Source organism: Macrotis lagotis, chromosome 1, assembly GCF_037893015.1.
Source record: "Macrotis lagotis isolate mMagLag1 chromosome 1, bilby.v1.9.chrom.fasta, whole genome shotgun sequence".
NCBI lineage: Eukaryota > Metazoa > Chordata > Mammalia > Peramelemorphia > Peramelidae > Macrotis > Macrotis lagotis.
In genome coordinates, this window is record NC_133658.1 from 590,115,214 (window position 1) to 590,136,062 (window position 20,849).

The following is a 20,849-nucleotide window of genomic DNA, read 5'->3' on the forward strand; positions in this document are numbered from 1 at the left end:
GTGAGGCTCTGTCCTCCCTCCTGGTCTGTGAATGACCATAAGCGCCCCCCTTTGCCATGGGGCTGAGGTGGGGGGGGCCCTGCTGTTCTATTGGGGGGGGCCTAGACTGTGATCAGGATCTGAATGTGGTCAGAGCCCCAGAGTCCTGTTCCAGGGGCAGAGGACAGAGCTCTGCAGTGTCTTTCTCTTTACTCCCCTCCCTCAGCTCAATGGGCTCATGCCCTTGGGGCTCCTGGTTACTGGCTCTGCCTGCTTCTGTTTCTGGGTCTGGGCTGCTGAAAAACCAAGCTACTGGCTGTGTGCCCTGAGGGCTGGGCTCCATGTGCTTGCTCTGGCAGAGGTCCCCCGCTGTTCCCCCACTTTGTGCTCAATGCTCCCCGGGGTGCAGCTCAGGAGACTCCCCTGCTGCTGTGAGCCGTCTCCCAGCACCCTGGGGCTGCCTCCAGGAGGCTGAAGTTCTTTGGCTCTGGTGGGCCACCCCTCTGGTGGGCTGCCCCTCCAACCCCGGGGAGCAGAGCCTTTCTGCTCTTTTCCAGGTTACCCTGAGCAGGAGAACTGCCTCAATGGGTCCCTCTGTGGATTCTGTCTCTCGAAGGTTTAGTTAGAGTCCTTAGCTTATGAGTTTTATCAGAGAGCGCCTAAGACTCGATCCCTTCATGTCGCCATTTTGGCTCTGCCCCCCTGACTCCCATCTCTTTCCTCTCCAATCCATCCTCCATTCAGTTGCCAATTCCATAATCCTAAAAGATGAGGAACTGTGGTAAACAGGGTTAAGTGACTTGCCCAGAGTCATACAATAATAAGTGTCTGAGGCCAAGATGTGTCTTCCAGACTCCAGACCTGCCTCTATCCACTGTGCCACAGAGCTGCCTCAGGATCTACTTACTTATCTTGTACAAATTGCTTCTCTTTCCCTCCCCATTTGAATATAAGCTCCTTGGTAGAGGCAGTTTTAATTGTGTATCCCTGGCACCTAGCATGCTATCTAGCAGGCATGTAAATGTAAATGAATTAAGAATTGACTGATAACTTTGTCTCAGCAATTGTGTCTCAGGGATAAAAAAAGTCCCAGGTCATGTCTAGCTCTCATTGCCCCATCTTCTGCCCACCTCTAACTGTCAGACATGAAAACAAGATACTATTTCTTAAATCTTTTAACTAACTTCTTCTAACTGTTCAGACAGAAGGGTTAATATGCCTCCTTAGCAGTCCTCACCTAGGAATGGTAACAGAACTTCTGACCTAGAAGTGCTAACAGTTAATATTGCTTAGCTTCTGGCACATTCATTCTGTCTGACTCTCTGGTTCCTTTTTCTCTCTCTACATCTGTTTCCCCTGTGGCAAGTGGTAAACATTCATCCATCCAACAAACATTTATTAAACATTTTTAAACATTTATTAAGAACAAAGAAAAAAGGGAGATATGCCAGTAATCACTATATCTGTTGTCCCTGTTATTGACCTTTTCTAATCAAGCATCTTTCCCATCAGTTAGTTTGACTAACACATGCTCCTCTTTACCCTCCCCACCAACGTTCTTCCCATTGAATACTAAATCTCTATTGAAAAATGCTGCATTTTTGCCCTTTGTGTTAAACCAAATCAGCCCTTTAATATTGGGTTTTGCCTGATTATTATTTTGGTTCTTCAGTAGAATGGAAAAAATGTAGCTCTCGGACCCCAGAATTTCAGTCCACATGAAGCAACTTGGACACTAGAATTTAAAAGTCGTCTGAGGTGAAATGCCTTGAAGGCAGGGGCTACCACTGAAACCCCAAACTCTTGATTTTACTGAATAAAAATGATATATCTGTCAGATAAGCTATCTGGAACAATGTCAAGGTTGTCTTTCCAAATTTTCCTAGATAAAATGGTTAACAAATTATCCTCAAAAGATAGCCTTCTTTATGAAAAAAAAATTGGGGCATCCCACTTTCTTCCCTCTTTGCATCAATGCTCAGGATCTGGAGGGTGACTATCCTTTATGTATCATGGCTAAAGGACTTCAACACTTTTCTTTTTTTTTTTTTAGTTTTTTTTTTTTTTTGGTAAGGCAAACGGGGTTAGGTGGCTTGCCCAAGGCCACACAGCTAGGTAATTATTAAGTGTCTGAGACCAGATTTGAACCCAGGTACTCCTGACTCCAGGGCCGGTGCTTTAGCCACTATGCCACCTAGCCGCCCCTCAACACTTTTCCAAACACCAGCTTTGGTTCTTTATAGCAGTTCCTTATTTATTATATGTTCTTCCACATTGTATTCCACTTTTTGATATTAATTTTTAATTCTTTCAAGACTTCAGTGTTCCCTGACACACTAATACAACAGTTTTTTAGTATATTTCTTCCTATTTTAAGTAGTTTGTTCTGACAGCCATGAAGGTTAATGAGGCAGGTAAGGTGGAGCAGAATTGTTGGGCATTAAGACACCAAGTTCATCCACAGCATTCTGGGTCATCTCCGGTCATCTTGATTTTGGTCTTCCCTTAAACTTCAGTAACAGAGAGAATAAGGCTAACATTGAATAATTCTGTTTTACTTAAATCCAATTCATTTGCGAGTCATCATCCATGATATTATTGGTCTTCTTCAAATAATGAAAAACAAACAACTTTTATTCATCCTGAAAAGGATACATTTTAATTGATTATTCATTTTTAAGATTCTTTTTTACAAATTTTGAGTTCCAAATTCTCTGCCTCCCTCTCATTCTTCCCCTATTCATTGTAAAAACAAGCAAATGATATCAATTATACATGTGAAATCATGCAAAACACATTTCCATTTTAGAAATGTTGCAAAAAATAAAAAGAAAGAAAAGAAAGAAAATTTAAAAATTATAATTCAATTTGCACTCAGCCTACCATCAGTTCTCTCTCTAAAGTTGAATCAAGGCCCAAATTTTGAGATGGTCCATAAGATCCCTAGTCAAGTGCATCTGGATACTACTAGATTACTTAATTATCTCGTTAGGTTTCATATCCTGGTCTATAGGAACACATGGGAACAGATGGTTCTGAATTCTGCTCTCACTCTTTTAACACTTTCAGGACCCTTGTTCTTAAATAAAAATGACATATCCATCATAATAGCTATCTGGAACAACATCAAATTTGTCCTTCCAAATTTTCATAGATAAAATAGTTAACAAATTATCCTCAAAGGGATAGAAAGCCTTTTATATGAAAAAATATCAGGACATCCCAGTGTTCAGGATCTGGAAGGTGGCTATCCTTTATTTATCATGGCTAAAGGGCTCTTGGCAAAGTTGGGGAATGCTTTAGCAAATTGGATTGGCCACCAACATTCAGTTTTTCTTTGTGAAAGCAAGATAAATATTTAAATATAGAGTCTTTTTGGCTTAGTAACCTGATTTCTTGAACATTCTTTGTTTTAAAAGCATCTACTCAGCATAATTACTTGTCATTTCTATATTCTGTTTACTTTGCATGCACTCTTGAGGGGGAAGCCTACTGAAATCCAAATCAAACAATGTTTCAGATTTCAGAAAATGTTCAGAGAAGAGAATTATAATTAGGCTGGTACTTTGCTACAAGAGAAAAAATATGCTTCTCTACCTCCACCTGGCCCTCTAGTATAGATGAGGGGGAAAGTAAGATGGGACTAAAAAACTAGAAAATTTAGAGAAATTTAGGACTGCAGCATCTATCATACAGTATCTTCCTAAGGAGAATCCATGTTTGAATTTAGAATATCAGGCACATCCATATTAAAATATAAAGACCAAAGCATATCACAGAGCCACATTAAGCTATTTTTTGGATTACCAATCATGTTGAGTCTTATATTACTCGTTAGAGCAGGTAATCGAAAGTTGGTGTTCTCAGTACATAAGGAAGGACCCTGGTTTCTGAAATATAAACTCCAAAAATGGGAAAGCACTTTGTCCTCTCCTGGGGCAATCTTTTCCAGGAGAACTGTAGGTGCCATTACCCTCTTCCTCCTATAAGAGAAGGTCATTCTTTCCTCTTGGAAAACAGGCAGAAAGTAGAGCATAATTTTAGGTAGAAGCAGTCCATTGTACCTCTTTATTCATTCATTCATATTGAATATAGCGCTTGGTTTTACAAAAGGTAAATACCTAGTTTATAGATTATGGCACTAAAGAATCTTAGAAGTGCGAGGGGCTGTGGGGATCAATTTGTCTAAAACGTCTTTATTTTAAATGATGAAACAGAGGCTTAGAAGAGCTAAGGTTGGGGCAGCTAGGCCCTGGAGTCAGGAGGACCTGAGTTCAAATCCAGCCTCAGGCATCTAATAATTACCTAACTGTGTGACCTTGGACAAGTCACTTCATTCCATTGCTTTGCAAAAACTTTTTAAAAAAGCCAAGATCATAACTAGCTCTTGACAGACAGGACAAGAACACAGAAGCTCAAGTCTTTTCCTTCCTTGCTTTTCTTTCTACCTTTCTTTTGGATGTTTTCTGTGCTGTCTTAAAGAAAAAGAGAAAAGAAAATTAAAACAGTCCTTTGTTCCTTGTCAGTTGCTCTGGCAAAAAGTTTGGTGGCAGAAGTTAAGTCTAATGGTAGAATGAGTTTTTTTGATGAACATAATCTCTCTTCCTCCTGGGACTCTAAAGAAAATTATTTTTTCCATGCCTGATATAGGGAAAGGAGGAGGATTTAAGACTAAGAAAACATTAGTCACCCTACAAGTAGAGAGGTGTTCATAGGATGCCAGACTTTAAGGGAAGAAAAAAAAGGAGAGTGAGTGTATGTATGTGTCTGTCTGTCTGTCTGTCTCCTTTAGCACATTGTGGGTGCTCTGTGAAATAGATGGCTTATATTGGCAGCAAAGTCCTCTCAGCACCCTCCCCACTGTGAAACTCATCCTTGAGCCCAGATATTTGTTGCACTAATGTTGGCAGTGCTAACCTACCTCTTTTTGCCAGCAATGTTCCTGAAACAGATTTAAATTGAAAAATTGGTTCTGTGCCGACATCATTTGGATTCCAACAGAAAAAAGCACATTTCCAGGCTCCTGTTTCCATTCTGCTGTAGACTGCCATCAACACCCAGCCTCACACAAGAAGTTTTGAAGCTCTGAGAGGTGTATTAAATATTCACTTTGGCACAGGCAAGGGCACGAACAAATCATTATGAAGAGAGGGTCTATGGTCTAGGATGACCCTGGTTTCACCCTTCTAACAGACGTTACAGTGATGATGCCTAACATTTCATAGCACATTGCAGTGAATAAAGAAATTTCACAGGCGCCATTTTGTGTGATGCTTACAACAGTTCTGGAATATAAGACAGGGAAGATTTTATTTTCCTTGATGAGAAAATAGAAGTTAAATGGTGAAGTGACTTGTTCAAAGCACCTGAGCACAGACTAAAACCCAGGTCTCCTCAGTGTCAGACCCCTTCTCTTACTCTTCTACCACATGCTACGATCATCTGGAAATTTTTAGTGATCATCCCTTGAAGAGTAAAGTCCTTTACTAATATTACACATGACTGGTAAACTGTACTCTATCAGAGCACACTATTTTAGGCCTATTAATTACTGTAGGATATTTTCCTTATCAATCCTACCAAAAAGAGTAGGATGATGCTCTGCCTACAGAATCAATTAAATGACTCAATAACCATTTACTATTATGTTCCAGACCCTGTGCTTAAGCAAAACTAATCTCTGCCCTCAAAGACCTTGCATTCTAATGGAAGAAACAATGTTCATAAAATTATTCATATGCTAAATTTGTACCAAACAGTTGGAAAGTAGGGAGTGCGCTGAAAACATTTTCCCTATCCTTATCTTACGTCTAGACAATCAAGAAAACAATAAATGAAACCTTCCCAGTCTTGGTTTGTAGCATTTGCCCATTTCCAAGATGTAAATGTTCCCAATGAACATTGACTAATCAACTCAACTGACTTCTGCACATCCCTGATAGCAGGGCAAAACTCTGGGGGCAGGGAATGGGACATGCAAGGGGAAGATGGGAGGGGGACAGAACTGTTATAGAATGTGAAGTTTGTACTGAATTTTGAAGGTATCAAATGTAAACTCTTTAGAATCTTTTCTAATGTAGTTCTACCTCCTTCAGCTTGCCTTCCTTCCTTTCTCTGGCAAAAGCTTCATTTTGACTTCAAACCCTAGGTAACTCCTAATATGGAGGCCCCCCTCATTACCTTTAGAGTTAGCAATTTGTCTGGAATTTATAAATTTAGGGATGTCATTGCAATCCTGAGAAGGTAGGTGACTGGCAAACTTGTAGAGTCAATATGTATCAGGGGAAGGTCTTCAACCCAAGACTATCCTAAAAAAAAAGCCAACATTCTTGTTGTGAGGAAAGCGCATTGTAAACTGTAGGGTATCATATCAGTAATAGTTCACAATTCATATGATACCCTACAGTTTACAATGTGCTTTCCTCACAATAATCCTGAGGGGTAGATACTACTCTAAGAGTTCCTACATTGTAACCTGAATATTGACATTTTTATATCTCCCAAAATGCCATACTGTGCTTTGTTCACCCTAAATAAACATTGAATGAATGAACAGATATCTTCCTCTAAAGAATGACTTCTGCTCTATAGGTATTTTAGCCTTGTTAAAAGTCCATGTTAAAATTCCATTTTGATTTTGAGGTTTAGAGCAATAATTCCAGTTTAGTAGTTAAATTACCACATTACTAAAACAAAACAAAAAACAACACTAATTGCATCCAGAGCATCTGGCATGTGAAAGAAGTCTGAATGTCAGAATTATTGATTAAAACTCAAAAATCAATGAATTTAATTAGCTTAAGTATACATAGTGATTAGATTTTAGGGGATAAGGGAGGGGCAAGAAAAGGGGGGCTTATTAGGTTAGAGGTTTCCAAAAGAACTTATTCTGACATCACCAAAGAACAGGAAAAAATGAAAGTTGGAAAAGTACTAGGAAACTAATGTCCAGAAAGCCAACCCTCTGACTAAGGAAGAGAACTGTAATCCAGAATACACTGGTTTGTACTTGATTCTCTCTGGGAGACAAGGGGAAAATATTCTAGCTTCCAAATATTGGATCAACACCAATAAAAAATAACTAGTCAGACAAATCCTAAAAGGCATTTCACAAATTATATTAGCTGCAGTAAATCAATAGTTTAAGCTGGTCAATAGAAAACAAATGGGGGGCCCTTAAATAAAGAGGACCTGAGTTTAAATTTGGCCTCAGACACTCAATGATTACTTAGTTGTGTGACCTTGGGGAAGTTATTTGAAAGAAAGAAAGAAAGAAAGAAAGAGAGAGAGAGAGAGAGAGAGAGAGAGAGAGAGAGAGAGAGAAAGAAAGAAAGAAAGAAAGAAAGAAAGAAAGAAAGAAAGAAAGAAAGAAAGAAAAAATGAGAATTAGTGAATAGATTTCACTAAGAAAACGTTAGGATTTGTTAGCCATTCATAGCCATTCAACCAGTGCCAGCCAAAGCCCCTCTCCTCAAGGAGCTTATAGTCGGTTGCCTATAAAAAGAGACAAAAAAGCATAGTCATTCTTGGGACAGAATACCAAGGATGACGCCGCCTTGAGATTTCTGTCTCTACCAATGAGGAAAAGCTCCTTAAAAGATCTATGCACATTTGAAATAAAAGAGTGACTTCCTAGAGGGACTTAAGACTGAGTGATTGTAGGACTAAGATCTCAGAGGAAGTAATAGGGTCTAGCATGGGGGGAAGTTCCCTTTAGTGGAAAAGATACAACTCTTTTTCCTCTGAGACTGGAGGCTAGATATAGGTACATTCATCTATTATTGTTGTGGGGGTGAAAGAAGTGTACTTACCTTATATGATAGCAACCTCTGTAAAAGAAATATATATGAATGCATCTGGACCCTAGTAGTGAGAGATTTGGGGTTTTCTCAAGATTGAAAAGCAGAAGAAAAAATGCAATTTTATTATTGCTTTCTCCTTGTCTCATTTTCTTCATTTCCTTTCCTTCCTTCCTCACCTATTCTCCTACTCTTCTCTGTCTTTTTATCTTTTCTTTTGCCTTTCCTTCCATATTTTCCCCCCTTTCTACCTTTTTAATCTCTCTCTGTCTCACCCTCTCTAATTCCCTTTCTTTCTCTCTCGCTCTTCTTCTTTTCTCTGATTCTGTGCATCTGTGTCTTTCTCACTGCCTCCTCCCCTTAGCTGGAAATAATATAAAACTGATTTTTATTATTTATATTATGCTTTTCTTCTTAATTTAAAAAGCATGAACAGAAAGTTTTATATTTGTTTCCAAAGAAAAGCCACACTCATTTCATTGTTATTTTAACCTGTGTGTCATGATGCTTGATGTAATTTTTTCTTTCACTCAGTTACAATTAAAAAAGTTTCCCCTCACCTGCTTAATCAGATGCAAAATGCTCATTCTTACACTGACTCTGTCTTTACTTTTGCACAGGCTAGAAAGAAGGAAAGTAGTCTTTCCAGAATCCAACTCCTAGTCTTCCTGTGTCACGATCTTTGTATCAATTGGAGTTTTATAAAAAGCTTTTTGTTTTTGTTTTCTAGTGTAGAATCTTAGAATCAAAAAATCTCTAACTTAGAAGGATCCTAAGAGATCCTACCTAAGGAGAAATACTTGCATAACATCCCTGAGAAATGGTCATCTAACCTCCATTAGAAGATTTCTAGTATAGCAGAAGTGACCACTTCAAAAGACAGGTAATTTCCCTTTTAGAAAGAAACTCTTCTTTAAATCAAATAGAAATCTCCTCCCAGCAGCTTCTACCCATTGTTCCTATTTCCGTGCTCTGGGGTCAACAAAAATAAATCAAATTAGATGGTCTCTAGGATTTTTTTCCCATTTCTACATCCTGTGATCCTAAGTCTAAATCTTTCCACAAAGGAGGAGCACCTAAAGGCATTTATCACATCCCCACTCAAGTCTTTTCTCCAAGCTAAATAGCCAGGTGACTGGAGAGTCCCACCCTGGAAATCAAGAAAATTATCTTTCCTCCCTGGCAAGTTACTTTAGTATTATTTGCCTCAGTTTCCTCGTCTGTAAAATGAGCTAGAGAAGGAAAGGCAAACCATTTCAGTATCTTTGACAAGAAAAATCCCAAATGGGATCATACAGAGCCAGTGACTCAATGTGTCATTTATCTCTTAGAGTTAATCTTATTTTAAAATGTTTGATTGTCATATTGGGTTTAGCCCATCATTCTGCTTTATGATGATCCTAAATCATCTGGTAATACTAACTCTCCTAATTTAGTGCCTTTCATCACCCAAGTCATTTGATAAAAATGTTGAATGGAACAGGGCCAAAGACAGAACCATATGATGTTCCATTAACCATCTCTCTCTACGTTTACATTCACCTATTAATCACCTCTTGTGTTATGGTAATTCAACCAGCTTCATATGCACCTATCAGCTAGCTCACATTTTTATCTCTTCTACAAGAATGTTCAATGTCTTGCTGGAATCTAGGTATGGCATGTCCTTGGCATTCCTTTTGAACAACAAGTTATCTTAAAAAGAAATATGATCTTTTTTTTTATCATGAACTTTAAAAAAGTCAACAAACTTGAATATTTAAATATACAAAGAACAAAATAAGAACCTAACTTAGTAGTTGCTAAATTGTTCTGCTTATCTGCATCCCCTTCTGAATGTCTTTCTGCTCTTTGTCTCATTGATGTGCTTTTCTCTTACTCTTGTGTTAAGCATCATTATTATGACCTTTTCAATTCCCTCTCCCACTCTCCAAAAAAAAAATACAAAACTCCCTTCTGGATGACAAATAAGTGTAGATAAGCAAAATAAATTCAAACATTAATCATGTTTGAGAATGTGTCTCAACTCTCTACAAAGGTGGAGTGGGAGCATGCTTCATCATCAGGCCATATTAAAAACACATTTATACTTATTCTTTTGATCCCTGTTTCCCATTCTAAATGCTCACAAATGGTCCCTTCAATACTGTACTTTCAAATTTTACCAGGATTCATTGACTTACAGTTTAAAGAAAACATTTTCTTTCCTTTATTGAAAATATTGATTGATGATTCATTGACTGATTGATGTCCTTCATAATTGAAGAAGACCATGACATGTACATTATGTTGATTATAATGAGGGGAATGTTATGCACATTCTACTCACTACCTTTTCCAGTACCATTATCTCCCCATGACTGATTTAGTAAGAAACAGGACTTTTGCTGATGACCTGGATGCTATGGGAGTCCTTGACCTTATGGAAGGATGCTTCCCCTATTAGCAAAGTCTCACAATACTCCAACAATGCCAGGCAAAGCACCAGTATATGATTCACAGGAGACCAGTTGGTGACAGTACAGTGATTTTACTCATGATATTTGCCATTCTCTTTTCTTTTAGCCCCTCTTTCATTTTTTGCAACTTATCAAAGCTCAGTGACAAGTAGGTCAGCAAAGGCATCCTAATGCTCTTTCAGTATTCAGAGTGCAAGTTCAGCTGTGCCTGGAGACTTGAAGTCATGGAGAATCTAGGTGCTTTCTTACTCTTCTCAATTGGGCTTGCAATGCCCTGCTAATCATTTTTGTCTAAACTTCAGTCTCTAGATACAGATGCATAACAGGAACCGATAGTTTTGCCTTCTGTTTGTTGTCCATTATCATCCAACCCATTTTCCCTAAGCAGTTCTATTCTTTCTTTGATCTTTTTGTTCTCAGTCTAACTTTAAAATGCCCCTTTTGGTATATTTATTATACACAATGTTCCAGTAGGGATGTAGCCTTGACAACCATTATAATTCAACAATCTAAATTAGGAAATTGGTGCATTTTTAATAGGCCATTTTTAAAACTACAATTAATTACTCACCATAAAATGAAAGAAGTCAAAAAGTTAATGGATCCTTTGGGATAAAAATTAGTCCTAAAAGCAAAAGTGCACTTAATTTTAGACATTTTACTTATTTGTTAAGACAGGTGAGTTTCATATCATTGCAGTTTTATTTTTAGGTTTTTCTCTTGGTTTTATTGCCTGGCAATACATTTATCCTTTGGAATCTTCTATATCATCAGTGACATCCAGAGTTCTTATTATAGTGCTTTACTGGAAGAACTGAACCAAGAGTCAGCATTGTTATAGCTCCAATTAATTCTGTAACCATGAGATTGAATGAGGCCACAGGTTCCCCATCTGTACAATGAAGGAATTCAACTATATGAATATATGAAAGCTCTTTTCTACTCTAAAATTCCATGATTCAAGAAACATGAAATTATTTCAGAGTCTTAAAGATAATAGCACAATTTATTAACTGCTCAGTCATTTAGACATGTCTGACTCTTCATATGCAAACTCCTTTGCCAAGACAAGACAGTAATCCTGGAGGGGCAGCATAATTTATCCAGAGAGATTTTGGAAACTATCAAGTGCTGTGCAAAAGTATGACATTATATTGAACAGTGTGGTATAATGGTAAGAGGTTGAGTTTGAAGAAGACCTGGGTTCAAATCAGAGCTAGACTCTTGACCTAGGGATGACTCCTCTAAAATACCATTTCTTTAAAAATATATTAAGGATTGCTTTTTCTAGGAGGCAAAGTCAAGGTCACTAATTTATAATCTCAATAACCCAGGAATTTCTTATTATTTTTCAAAATCCTGATCATATATATGCCTTTCTCTAGTCCTACCACCTTTCTCTTCTTTACCACTATTTTTCAGAGATTAAGAATAGTGCAACAATTGGATCCACAAGTTTTCTGATATTCTGGTAATTATATCATGAAAACATAGACCTATATCTCCCAGACACATAGGGATCATTACCATAACATTAACATATTGACCTTCAGTGGGTATAGGACTGGAATCAGGAAGATCTGAGTTCAAATCCAGTCTCATAGACTAACTAGCTGGGTGATCCTGGGCAAGTCATCTAACCCTGTTTGCCTCAGTTTCCTCATCTATAAAATGAATTGGAGGAGAAAATAGCAAGTAACTCCAGTATCTTTGCTAAGAAAATCCCAAATGGATTCAACAAGAGTCAAACACAACTGAAACAACTGAACAACAAAATGTTGAACAGGTAATAAATCAGTTATATTCATTAATTGTCCCAGACTTCATTAATTTTTTTTATTGGAAGTCTTGCTATGAAGCATACCCTCTAAAAACAAAAAACAAAATAAAAAAGAACAAATCAAAGATAAACAACACATTCTAATGAGCTAAAGAGATATATCTCTGAAGAAATATTTGGCCCCATGGCTTTTACTTTTAGCTGTAGTTAACTGAGACAAAGGAGACTGGAGAGAGGGAAAGGATTGGAAGTACTTAACATATGTTTGTGGGCAGCATCTATCAGTATATAACATTTCTGTGGGCACCCACAGACTTGAACTAAACCCAAAGGTATTCATAGACTGACAAGTTAAACTTCACCAAATATTTATATCAAGAAGTATTCAATTTACTCTGCGTCTTCTAGGACCAAAGCTATAGGAAGGGGTGTTTAACAAGAGTAATAACTTCCTCATTCTAGTCCTTGTCAACCAATCCACTCTTCTCCAATTAATACCCTGAGGTAGCTAAGTTACCCAGTGGATAGATTTGATTTGTAGGCCGGAGGACTTCAGTCCAAATTCTACCTCAGACAAGAATCTAATCTCTGAAACCCTGAACCAATGAATCTCTCTCTAACTCTTGTTTCCTCAGCTAGAGGAAGGGAATAATAATAGCACCACCCCATAGGGTTGTTGTGAGAATCAAATGCAAAAACATACACAGATCTTTTTTTTGATAACACAAAGTTAGCTAAGAATACTATCTTGGCAAAATTATCTTTTTACCTTAAATTTTGACAATCATCCTTTTTTGCACTTATCTTCCTTTCCTTTCTCTCTCCTCCTCCTCTTTCCTCCTCTCCTCTCCTCTCCTCTCCTCTCCTCTCCTCTCCTCTCCTCTCCTCTCCTCCCCTCTCCTCCCCTCCCCTCCCCTCCCCTCCCCTCCCCTCCCCTCCCCTCCCCTCCCCTCCCCTTTTGCTTTTGGTGTCATTCACTTCCTAGTCTGGTGAAATCAATGGATTCCTTCTCACAATAACACTTTTCAATGTAAAAAAATAATAATAAAATAAAATACATAGGCTTAGAAAGGAAACAAGTGAGTAAAAAACACAAGATTTTTGTCTTCAAGGATCTTAAGATCTAAAACACAAATTTGTATAATTTCACAATATTACCTAATAAGAGTAGTAACAAATTACCAAACAAACAAAAAATACAACCTTACCATTCTGGTAATTATGTCTCATAAAGTTATTACTTACCTTTATTTGCTTCTCCATTTTTCTTTTTAAGGGAAACTTCCAAAGATAGGAGTTTTTGGTGGATAAAATGATTTGCATTCAGTCAAGAGCTGATCCTTTTTCTGGTATCTCTATCAATAACCAAACATTTATTAATTGCATAACATCAGCATATGTGATTGGCAATATGGCATAGTGGATAGAGAAACGACCCCAGAGTCCGGATGTCCTGGGTTCAAGTTTCACCTCCTATAGTCTCGTAGTACTGGACAATGGCTTCAATCCTGTGTCCCCAAACAACTCTTGAAGACTATAAATTATAGAGCAGTTTCCAGTCTGCTTGGATAATAGGGCTTCCTCATTAAGTCCCTGAAGACCAAATAAATACTATACAAGGAAATGCTAGATGCTGCAGATACAAGAGCAAAAATGAATCAAGCCCTGACTTCAAGGAGTTTATAGTTCACAGATAAATAACAAGAGAATCTGAAGAGGAGAAGAATATTAACAATGGAGGGAAGAGTTCTCTTATCTACTGCCTATATTAATATACTCAAATTTTAATCTATAAATAGATCTTTTCTATTTTTTAGGTTTCTCCTTTATTGCAAATTCTTAGTGGATCAGATATCTTGTTTGTGCAAGTTGTCTTTCAAATAGACCTTTATAAATACTTTCTGATTGCTTGTTCAGTGTCTCAGGTAATTGGAATTGAACTGAGTCTTATAATTGAACCTCCTTGCTGAGCTACTTTTTGGTACAATTCACAGGGAAATGCATGGATCCCTATTGGAAAACCTGAGATTATTATGTAATTATAAGGGCTGTTTCTATCCATCAGTTTTTGGATCAGTTAGCACACTAGATGGAAACCTGTGGCAAACAATGCCAAAAATCTGTGGTCTGATTCCTCTCCAATATTAGCTTCATCTTGACAAAAACCCTTCTCATTCATGGCTAATATCTCTATCCCTCCCTTTCTCTATCCCCAGGCATCTTGCAGATCAGCATCATCCCTACAAAGGGATAGAGAGGAAGGGACTGGGTAAGAGACTGTGGGTGATTCCATGCAACTCTGAATCACAGAATTTAAGCTTTAGAAGAGCCCTCAGCCTACTCCAACAGATGTTCCAAAGAAATTCCTACATTTACATACCTAACAAATGACCAACCAGATTTTGCTTGAACACCTCCAGTGAAAAAGAACCCATCAAAAAATTAAGAAGAGGGGTAGCTAGGTGGTGTAGTGGATAAAGCACTGGCCCTGGAGTCAGGAGTACCTGGGTTCAAATCCTGTCTCAGACACTTAAAAATTACCTAGCTGTGTGGCCTTGGGCAAGCCACTTAACCCCATTGCCTAGCAAAAAAAAAAAATTAAAAAGAAAAAGAACCCCATCATGCCCATGGGCAGCCCTATGCCACTTTGGGACATCTATAATTTTTGGAAGTTTTGGGGGACATCAGGCCTAAATTGTTCCTAATTCATCCCTCTAGGGACAAACAGAATCAAGTTTGATTCTGCATGGAAACCCCAAAAGCTGCCTGAAGAAAGTGGTCAGATTTCTTTTCTGGGCTAAACATCCTTAGGTCCTCCCAAACAATCATTGTATGACATGGACTCAAGGCCTGTTGAGTCGGTCACAACACCTTCATTTTTGAAGGGTGGTATTATTTTTGTTGCATGGCAATATCTCTGTTATGGTGCCAGAAAATAAGTCCATTCCTTTTCTGTTTAGTTTTGAGGTTTATGGTCATTGCAACATGAGCTAACAGTGACTTCTTTCCTCCCTGTGTTTTTGTTTCCTAGTTTTGGATACTGCTGGGCAAGAGGAATTCAGTGCAATGAGGGAACAGTACATGAGGACAGGAGATGGCTTTCTCATTGTCTTCTCTGTCACAGATAAAGCCAGCTTTGAGCATGTAGACCGGTTTCACCAGCTCATCCTCAGAGTCAAAGACAGGTAAGTCATGTTCAAAACTGGGGGAGGGGGGGTGAGGAAAGAACAAGTATTTGTTAATTAATTTATTGGGTTAGACTGAAGAGATAAAACAATTTGAGGGCTCTACTGGGACCCTCTCAATGTTAGAAGAAATGGAAGAGAGCCCCTATAGAGAAGTTGGGTGGTACAGGGGAGAGAGTTCTGGGTCTAGCAACAGGAAGACTCATCTTTGGGGGTAAGGTCTGACCTCAGATACGTCCTAACAGTGTGACCCTGGGCAAGTCACCTAGCCCTGTTTGCCTCAGTTTCCTCAAATGGCAGATGACTCCAAATCACTTTGCCAGGAAAACCCCAAATGAGGTTGTAAAGAGTTGACACAATTAAAACAACAACAACAAAAAAGAGAAAGCCCCTTGCACTTTGGGTAGAGACCTGGTGGCGGACTTCGAGGAGAGCATGGACATGATTTGTGCTGTCTGGGCAAGTGTGGATGGATTGCAGTCTGTACTATTGGATGGAATATCCAAATAACAGATTCATCTGACTGAGAAGAACAAAGGAAGGAAGCATACATTTGTTGCATATATGCAAGACCCAGTGCTAAGCACTTTTTAATTATCTCATTTAGTCATCACAGACACACTGGGAGGTAGGTGCCATTATTATCCATAATTTACAATTGAGGAAACAGAGAAACACAGAGATTAAGGATCTTTCCCGGGGTCACATATCTGAATAAATATCCGAGGTTGAACTTGAACTCAGGTCTTCTTTACTTCAAACTTAGTGTGAAAGCCAAAGTAGATATAGCATTAAGGACTTTAGACCTTTAGCATTGGGGGACTAGGCTCTCAGATGAATCCCCTGGAAAGAAGAGATTTAGACTTCCTTCTGCCAGAACTCAGAGTTACCAGTATCAAATTGAAACTGAAAGCATTTTTTTGGTTTTTTTTAATTAAAGATTTTATTTATTGTGAGTTTTACAATTTTTCCCCTAATCTTACTTCCCCCCACACACAGAAGGCAATTTGTCAGTCTTTACATTGTGAAAGCATTTTTTATTGAGGAAAGCAAATATTCTCTAACTGTATTTTGATCTAGATTGAAGGAAAAAAGGAAATGAAAGTAGCTTCAAAGCACTGGGGATAAAGCCTGGTAGACTTTTAGGTAGAGAAGGAATCCTATATTATCATATATATTATGAAATATGACCACCATGTTGATTTGTATTCCCATCTATATTCTATTGTTTCAAAAAAGAATGTGCTCATTGAGGTGTGAGTGGAGTAGAGCTAAAGTCATGTTTAATGTAATCTTGTCTTCTCCTACCAAATAGTAAGTACTGTTCCACATTTTCAACTCTGCAATGAGAGAAGGAAGCTACATTTTCTCAGTTCTGCTCTGGGACCAGTTTGTCATTATAATTGCCCAGTATTCAGTTTCATCAATAAATGCTTTTTTTCCCTTTTTTTTTTTTTGGCAAGGCAATGGGGTTAAGTAGCTTGCCCAAGGTCATACAGCTAGGTAATTATTAAGTGTCTGAGGCTGGATTTGAACTCAGGTACTCCTGACTCCAGGGCTGGTGCTCTATCCACTGTGGCCCCTAGCCCCCCCCATATGCTTTTTTTTTTTAGGTTTTTGCAAGGCAAATCGGGTTAAGTGGCTTGCCCAAGGCCACACAGCTAGGTAATTATTAAGTGTCTGAGATAGGATTTGAACCCAGGCACTCCTGACTCCAGGGCTGGTGCTTTATCCACTACGCCACCGAGCCGCCCCTGTAATTTAAAAAAAAAAAGTTTTATTGATGATTTTTATTTTAATTTTCCCCTTCCTTGACAATTGAAACTTCCTCCTTACAAACAAAAACACTGTGATTCTGTCACTGTATATGTCTTCTTTGTCAAGTCAGTAAAGGGTAACCACTGATAAAACAATAATAATTATAGCATTCTGTCCCCATGGTTCCCTACATTTCTGCCAAAGGAAGAATGTATTTTTCATATTCTGTTCTTCATATGATAGGGTTCACCTTTAAATCAAGACAAGGCCAGTCCTAGACAAAATTGGTGAAGTAGGTGAAGTATGTTTGGTCATCTATATCAGCCGGAGCCTGACCTTCCTGAACCCTTAAACTATTCCTTTAAACCCAGGATTTATTAATAACATGTTTCACATTTTTTTTAGGTGTTTTTTTTTTTAGCAAGGCAAATGGGGTTAAGTGACTTGCCCAAGGCCACACAGCTAGGTAATTATTAAGTGTCTGAGGTCAGATTTGAACTCAGGTAATTGGGACTCCAGGGCCAGTGCTCTATCCACTGCGCCACCTAGCCGCCCCCATGTTTCACATGTTTTTAAACTGTCTCCCCCCTGCAGTGCTTTCCACCTACCCCTCACAACTAAGTTTGTCTGCATCAGTTCATCATTCAAGAACATTAATTTAACATCCCCATTTATTCACATACTCATAGAGAGAGGTACCAAACTCTTAAGTGACTCATAGAGCTACTTAATGTGATGAATTGTAGACAACCAGAATTGAATAAAGCATGCATAGTTTTGAGGGTCAAAGAAATCACTCATCATAAACTATCACCTCATCTAAAGAAGAGATTTCTGCCTGAAAGAACAGTAAGGAGACAAAGGAAGTTTCCAGCCACTTTCCAAGCAGAGTGTTTGCCCATCTTTTGTTTTAGAGGCTATTATTTGCAGTCCAAACTTCATCCCCAGAAAAGATTAATGGTTACAAAGAGCTATGAATTTGACTCTTACTGTAGAAGAGAGTTCCCTACAGTTCCCTCTTGACATCACAGGAAAGCTTTTTTTTATTTAGCCCTCTTTAGGTAGAATCTCTTAGGAAGGATCTTTAGGTAGAATCTCTCTCTTCCCCCCCCTTTTTTATTTATTTAAGGCAATGGGGTTAAGTGACTTGCCCAAGGCCCCACAGCTAGGCAATTATTAAGTGTCTGAGGTCAAATTTGAACTCAGGTCCTCCTGACTCCAGGACCAGTACTCTATCCACTGTGCCACCTAGCTGCCCCCTGGTAGAATCTCAAGAAAGGGAAAGGACTCAGGTCCTTAAAATATAACTTTCTTTTACTCATTTTTCTATAAATATTCCCTTGAAAATATCAGAAGAAAAAAATCCCTATGTATAAATAGGTTCTAAGATTTTAGATTATATTCAAAGAATAGGTCATGAATCAGTTCAAGGTGTACTTTTTTTTAGGTTTTTTTTTTTTGCAAGGCAATGGGGTTAAGTGGCTTGCCCAAGGCCACACATCTAGGTAATTATTATTAAGTGTCTGAGGTCAGATTTGAACTCAGGTACTCCTGACTCCAGGGCTGGTGCTCTATACACTGTGCCACCTAGCTGCCTCTCAAGGTGTACTTTTAAAAGTTTTGAATTTTTAGTCCAATGAAAACATTCCCAAATCCCAATCAGTGATCTATTTGATATGAGTCATATTTGATACAATGAAATTCTGCTAGGAGAATCCTATAGATCATGTCATTTAGTTAATTTAGATATGGAGAAATTTGGGAATAGCTGTGAAGTGAAATGTCCACAGTGGCAAGAATAGTGCAAAAATTTATCTCATGTTTCTTCCCAGGGTAGTGTTCTTTCACCTACATCTCATTCTTCCCCACCTTTGTTTTTGACATTTGATAGGGTTTTTTATTAGTAGGTGATGAGTTGAGGGATACCTTTCTGTTCTTATCTTTAGTTTTAATCTGCCAGTCGAGGCATTCATTTGGAATTCCAACTGGTTGACTTGGAAAAAAATCTGCTGAAACACTAACCAACTAAATCCCAACTTTTTTCCTCTTCTCCACCTCCCCAACAAGGAGGAAACACTATGTAGTGGAAAGAGTACTGAACTTGGAGTCATGTGAAGTGAGATAGAATCAACTCTAGAGCAATGATTCCATGATTAATGGAAAATGAGATAATGTGGTTTGGGTGTGTGGGTCTGGGCAAAATAGGAAACCCAAGACTCCACAAGGTCTGAATTAATGATTAGCAGGTGCAGAGCAAACCTGCATTATATACAGTTTCCAGTAAGTTATAGTAGTGAAGGTAAGAAGGCTTCTTTATACGATGAAGAGAGTACCAGCCTCAGGGTCATAGGGCCAGGAGTCAAATTTTACCTTTGACAACTTACCTGACTGACCTTAGACAAGTCACTTAACTTCCCTAGTTAATTTTTCTCAACTGTAAAATGAAGAGTTTGGTCTAAACTAGATGACCTCTAAATAGCCTTTCAACTTTAGATCAACATTGTATGATCCTGTTTATCTCTGAATGGCAAAATTAGCTCATTAATTTGCAGAGGACACAAAGAAGTGATGTAACTAAACTAGGAATGACTCCCAGGATTCAAAAAACATTTCACAGACTACAGTGATGGCTAGATTAAGATGAAATTTAACAGGAATAAATGAATGAGCAGCTCAGTGGTGAAATAGAGTGCCAGACAAAGAGTCAGGAAGACCCGAGTTCAAATCCAGTCTCAGACACTTACTAGCTGTATGACCACTTAACCCTGTTTGCCTCAGTTTCCTCATCTACGAAATGAACTGGAGAAGGAAATGGCAAACCACTACAGTATGTTTGCCAAGAAAATACCAAATGGGATCACAAAGAGTTGGACAACTAGAAAACAACTCAACAACAACAAACTGTAAAGTGCTGATGTCATATAAATGTTAGTCTGATATTAGTACTTGAGAGGCAAAGGATGGTTAACAGAAGGCTGGGTGCTTAGAAGCATGGTACAAATTCTGTCTCTGGTATTTGCTAGCTGTGTGGCCTTGGACAAGTCATTTAATCTCTCAATGTTTCCAAGCAGGTTTCTGAGTTTCAAGATAATGATCTTACTTGGTAGAGGAAGTTTCTTCACTGGGATGCTCTATATAATTGCAAAATCACTGGTCTTAATTTGAGAAATTTCTTTAAATGCTGTTAAGATTAGTATCTATATATACCTAACATTCAAATACTTATTGGTTTGAGTTTTATTTTTGAAAATAGACAACTCCTTTATACTGTACAGTGAATATTTGGTAATTAAATACAGCCTGAAACCTATCTGACTCTTCCAATTGAATACTGTGAATTCCAGTGAATCCCAATACATCCTTGGAACTTGACAGGGACAGTGTTTATCTGTATTTAAGGGCAATGGAATTGCTGAAAAGTACTTAAAAAAAGATCATTTGAGGCCAAAATTTTTCCTTGAGAATACATCAGTAAAATTATAATGAGTCATTAGACTTCATAAGAGAATTATGAGTTTATATAAAAGAATATTACCTTTTGCTCTACTCTTTGGGAAGAGACTTCTCATACCTTTAAATAATACCTTTGGGAAAAGGTATAGTCACCTAGGTGCCTCTATGTCCTGCTCCAGGCAAAAGAAGAATTCATATAGATAAGTTGAAAGTAGAAGAGCTGGAGAATCTGAAATCAATGTGTTTTGGTGGCCTTTTTTTTTTAAATAGTAGATAACAGCAAGTACTGCAGGGTTGCCATTTTGATTCTGTTTTGAATCAAGAATTTCCTGAAAACATGTAAAGAAAATGTGAGAGCTAACTCCTTTATTTTTAGAGATGAACAAACTGAGGCCCAGAGAGGTGAAGGAACTTAACTCAAGCTACATGTACTTGA

General features: G+C 38.1%; 1 protein-coding gene across 2 annotated transcripts in view; it reads left to right on the top strand.

Moving 5' to 3' along the window:
* Positions 1-20,849, top strand: part of MRAS (muscle RAS oncogene homolog) — a 114,426-nt gene that overhangs the window by 70,459 nt on the left and 23,118 nt on the right. For both annotated transcript variants that reach the window (XM_074214864.1, XM_074214863.1), the window contains exon 4: positions 15,049-15,202. In XM_074214864.1, coding sequence (XP_074070965.1) covers positions 15,049-15,202 — 154 coding nt within the window. The remainder of the gene's footprint in view (positions 1-15,048; positions 15,203-20,849) is intronic.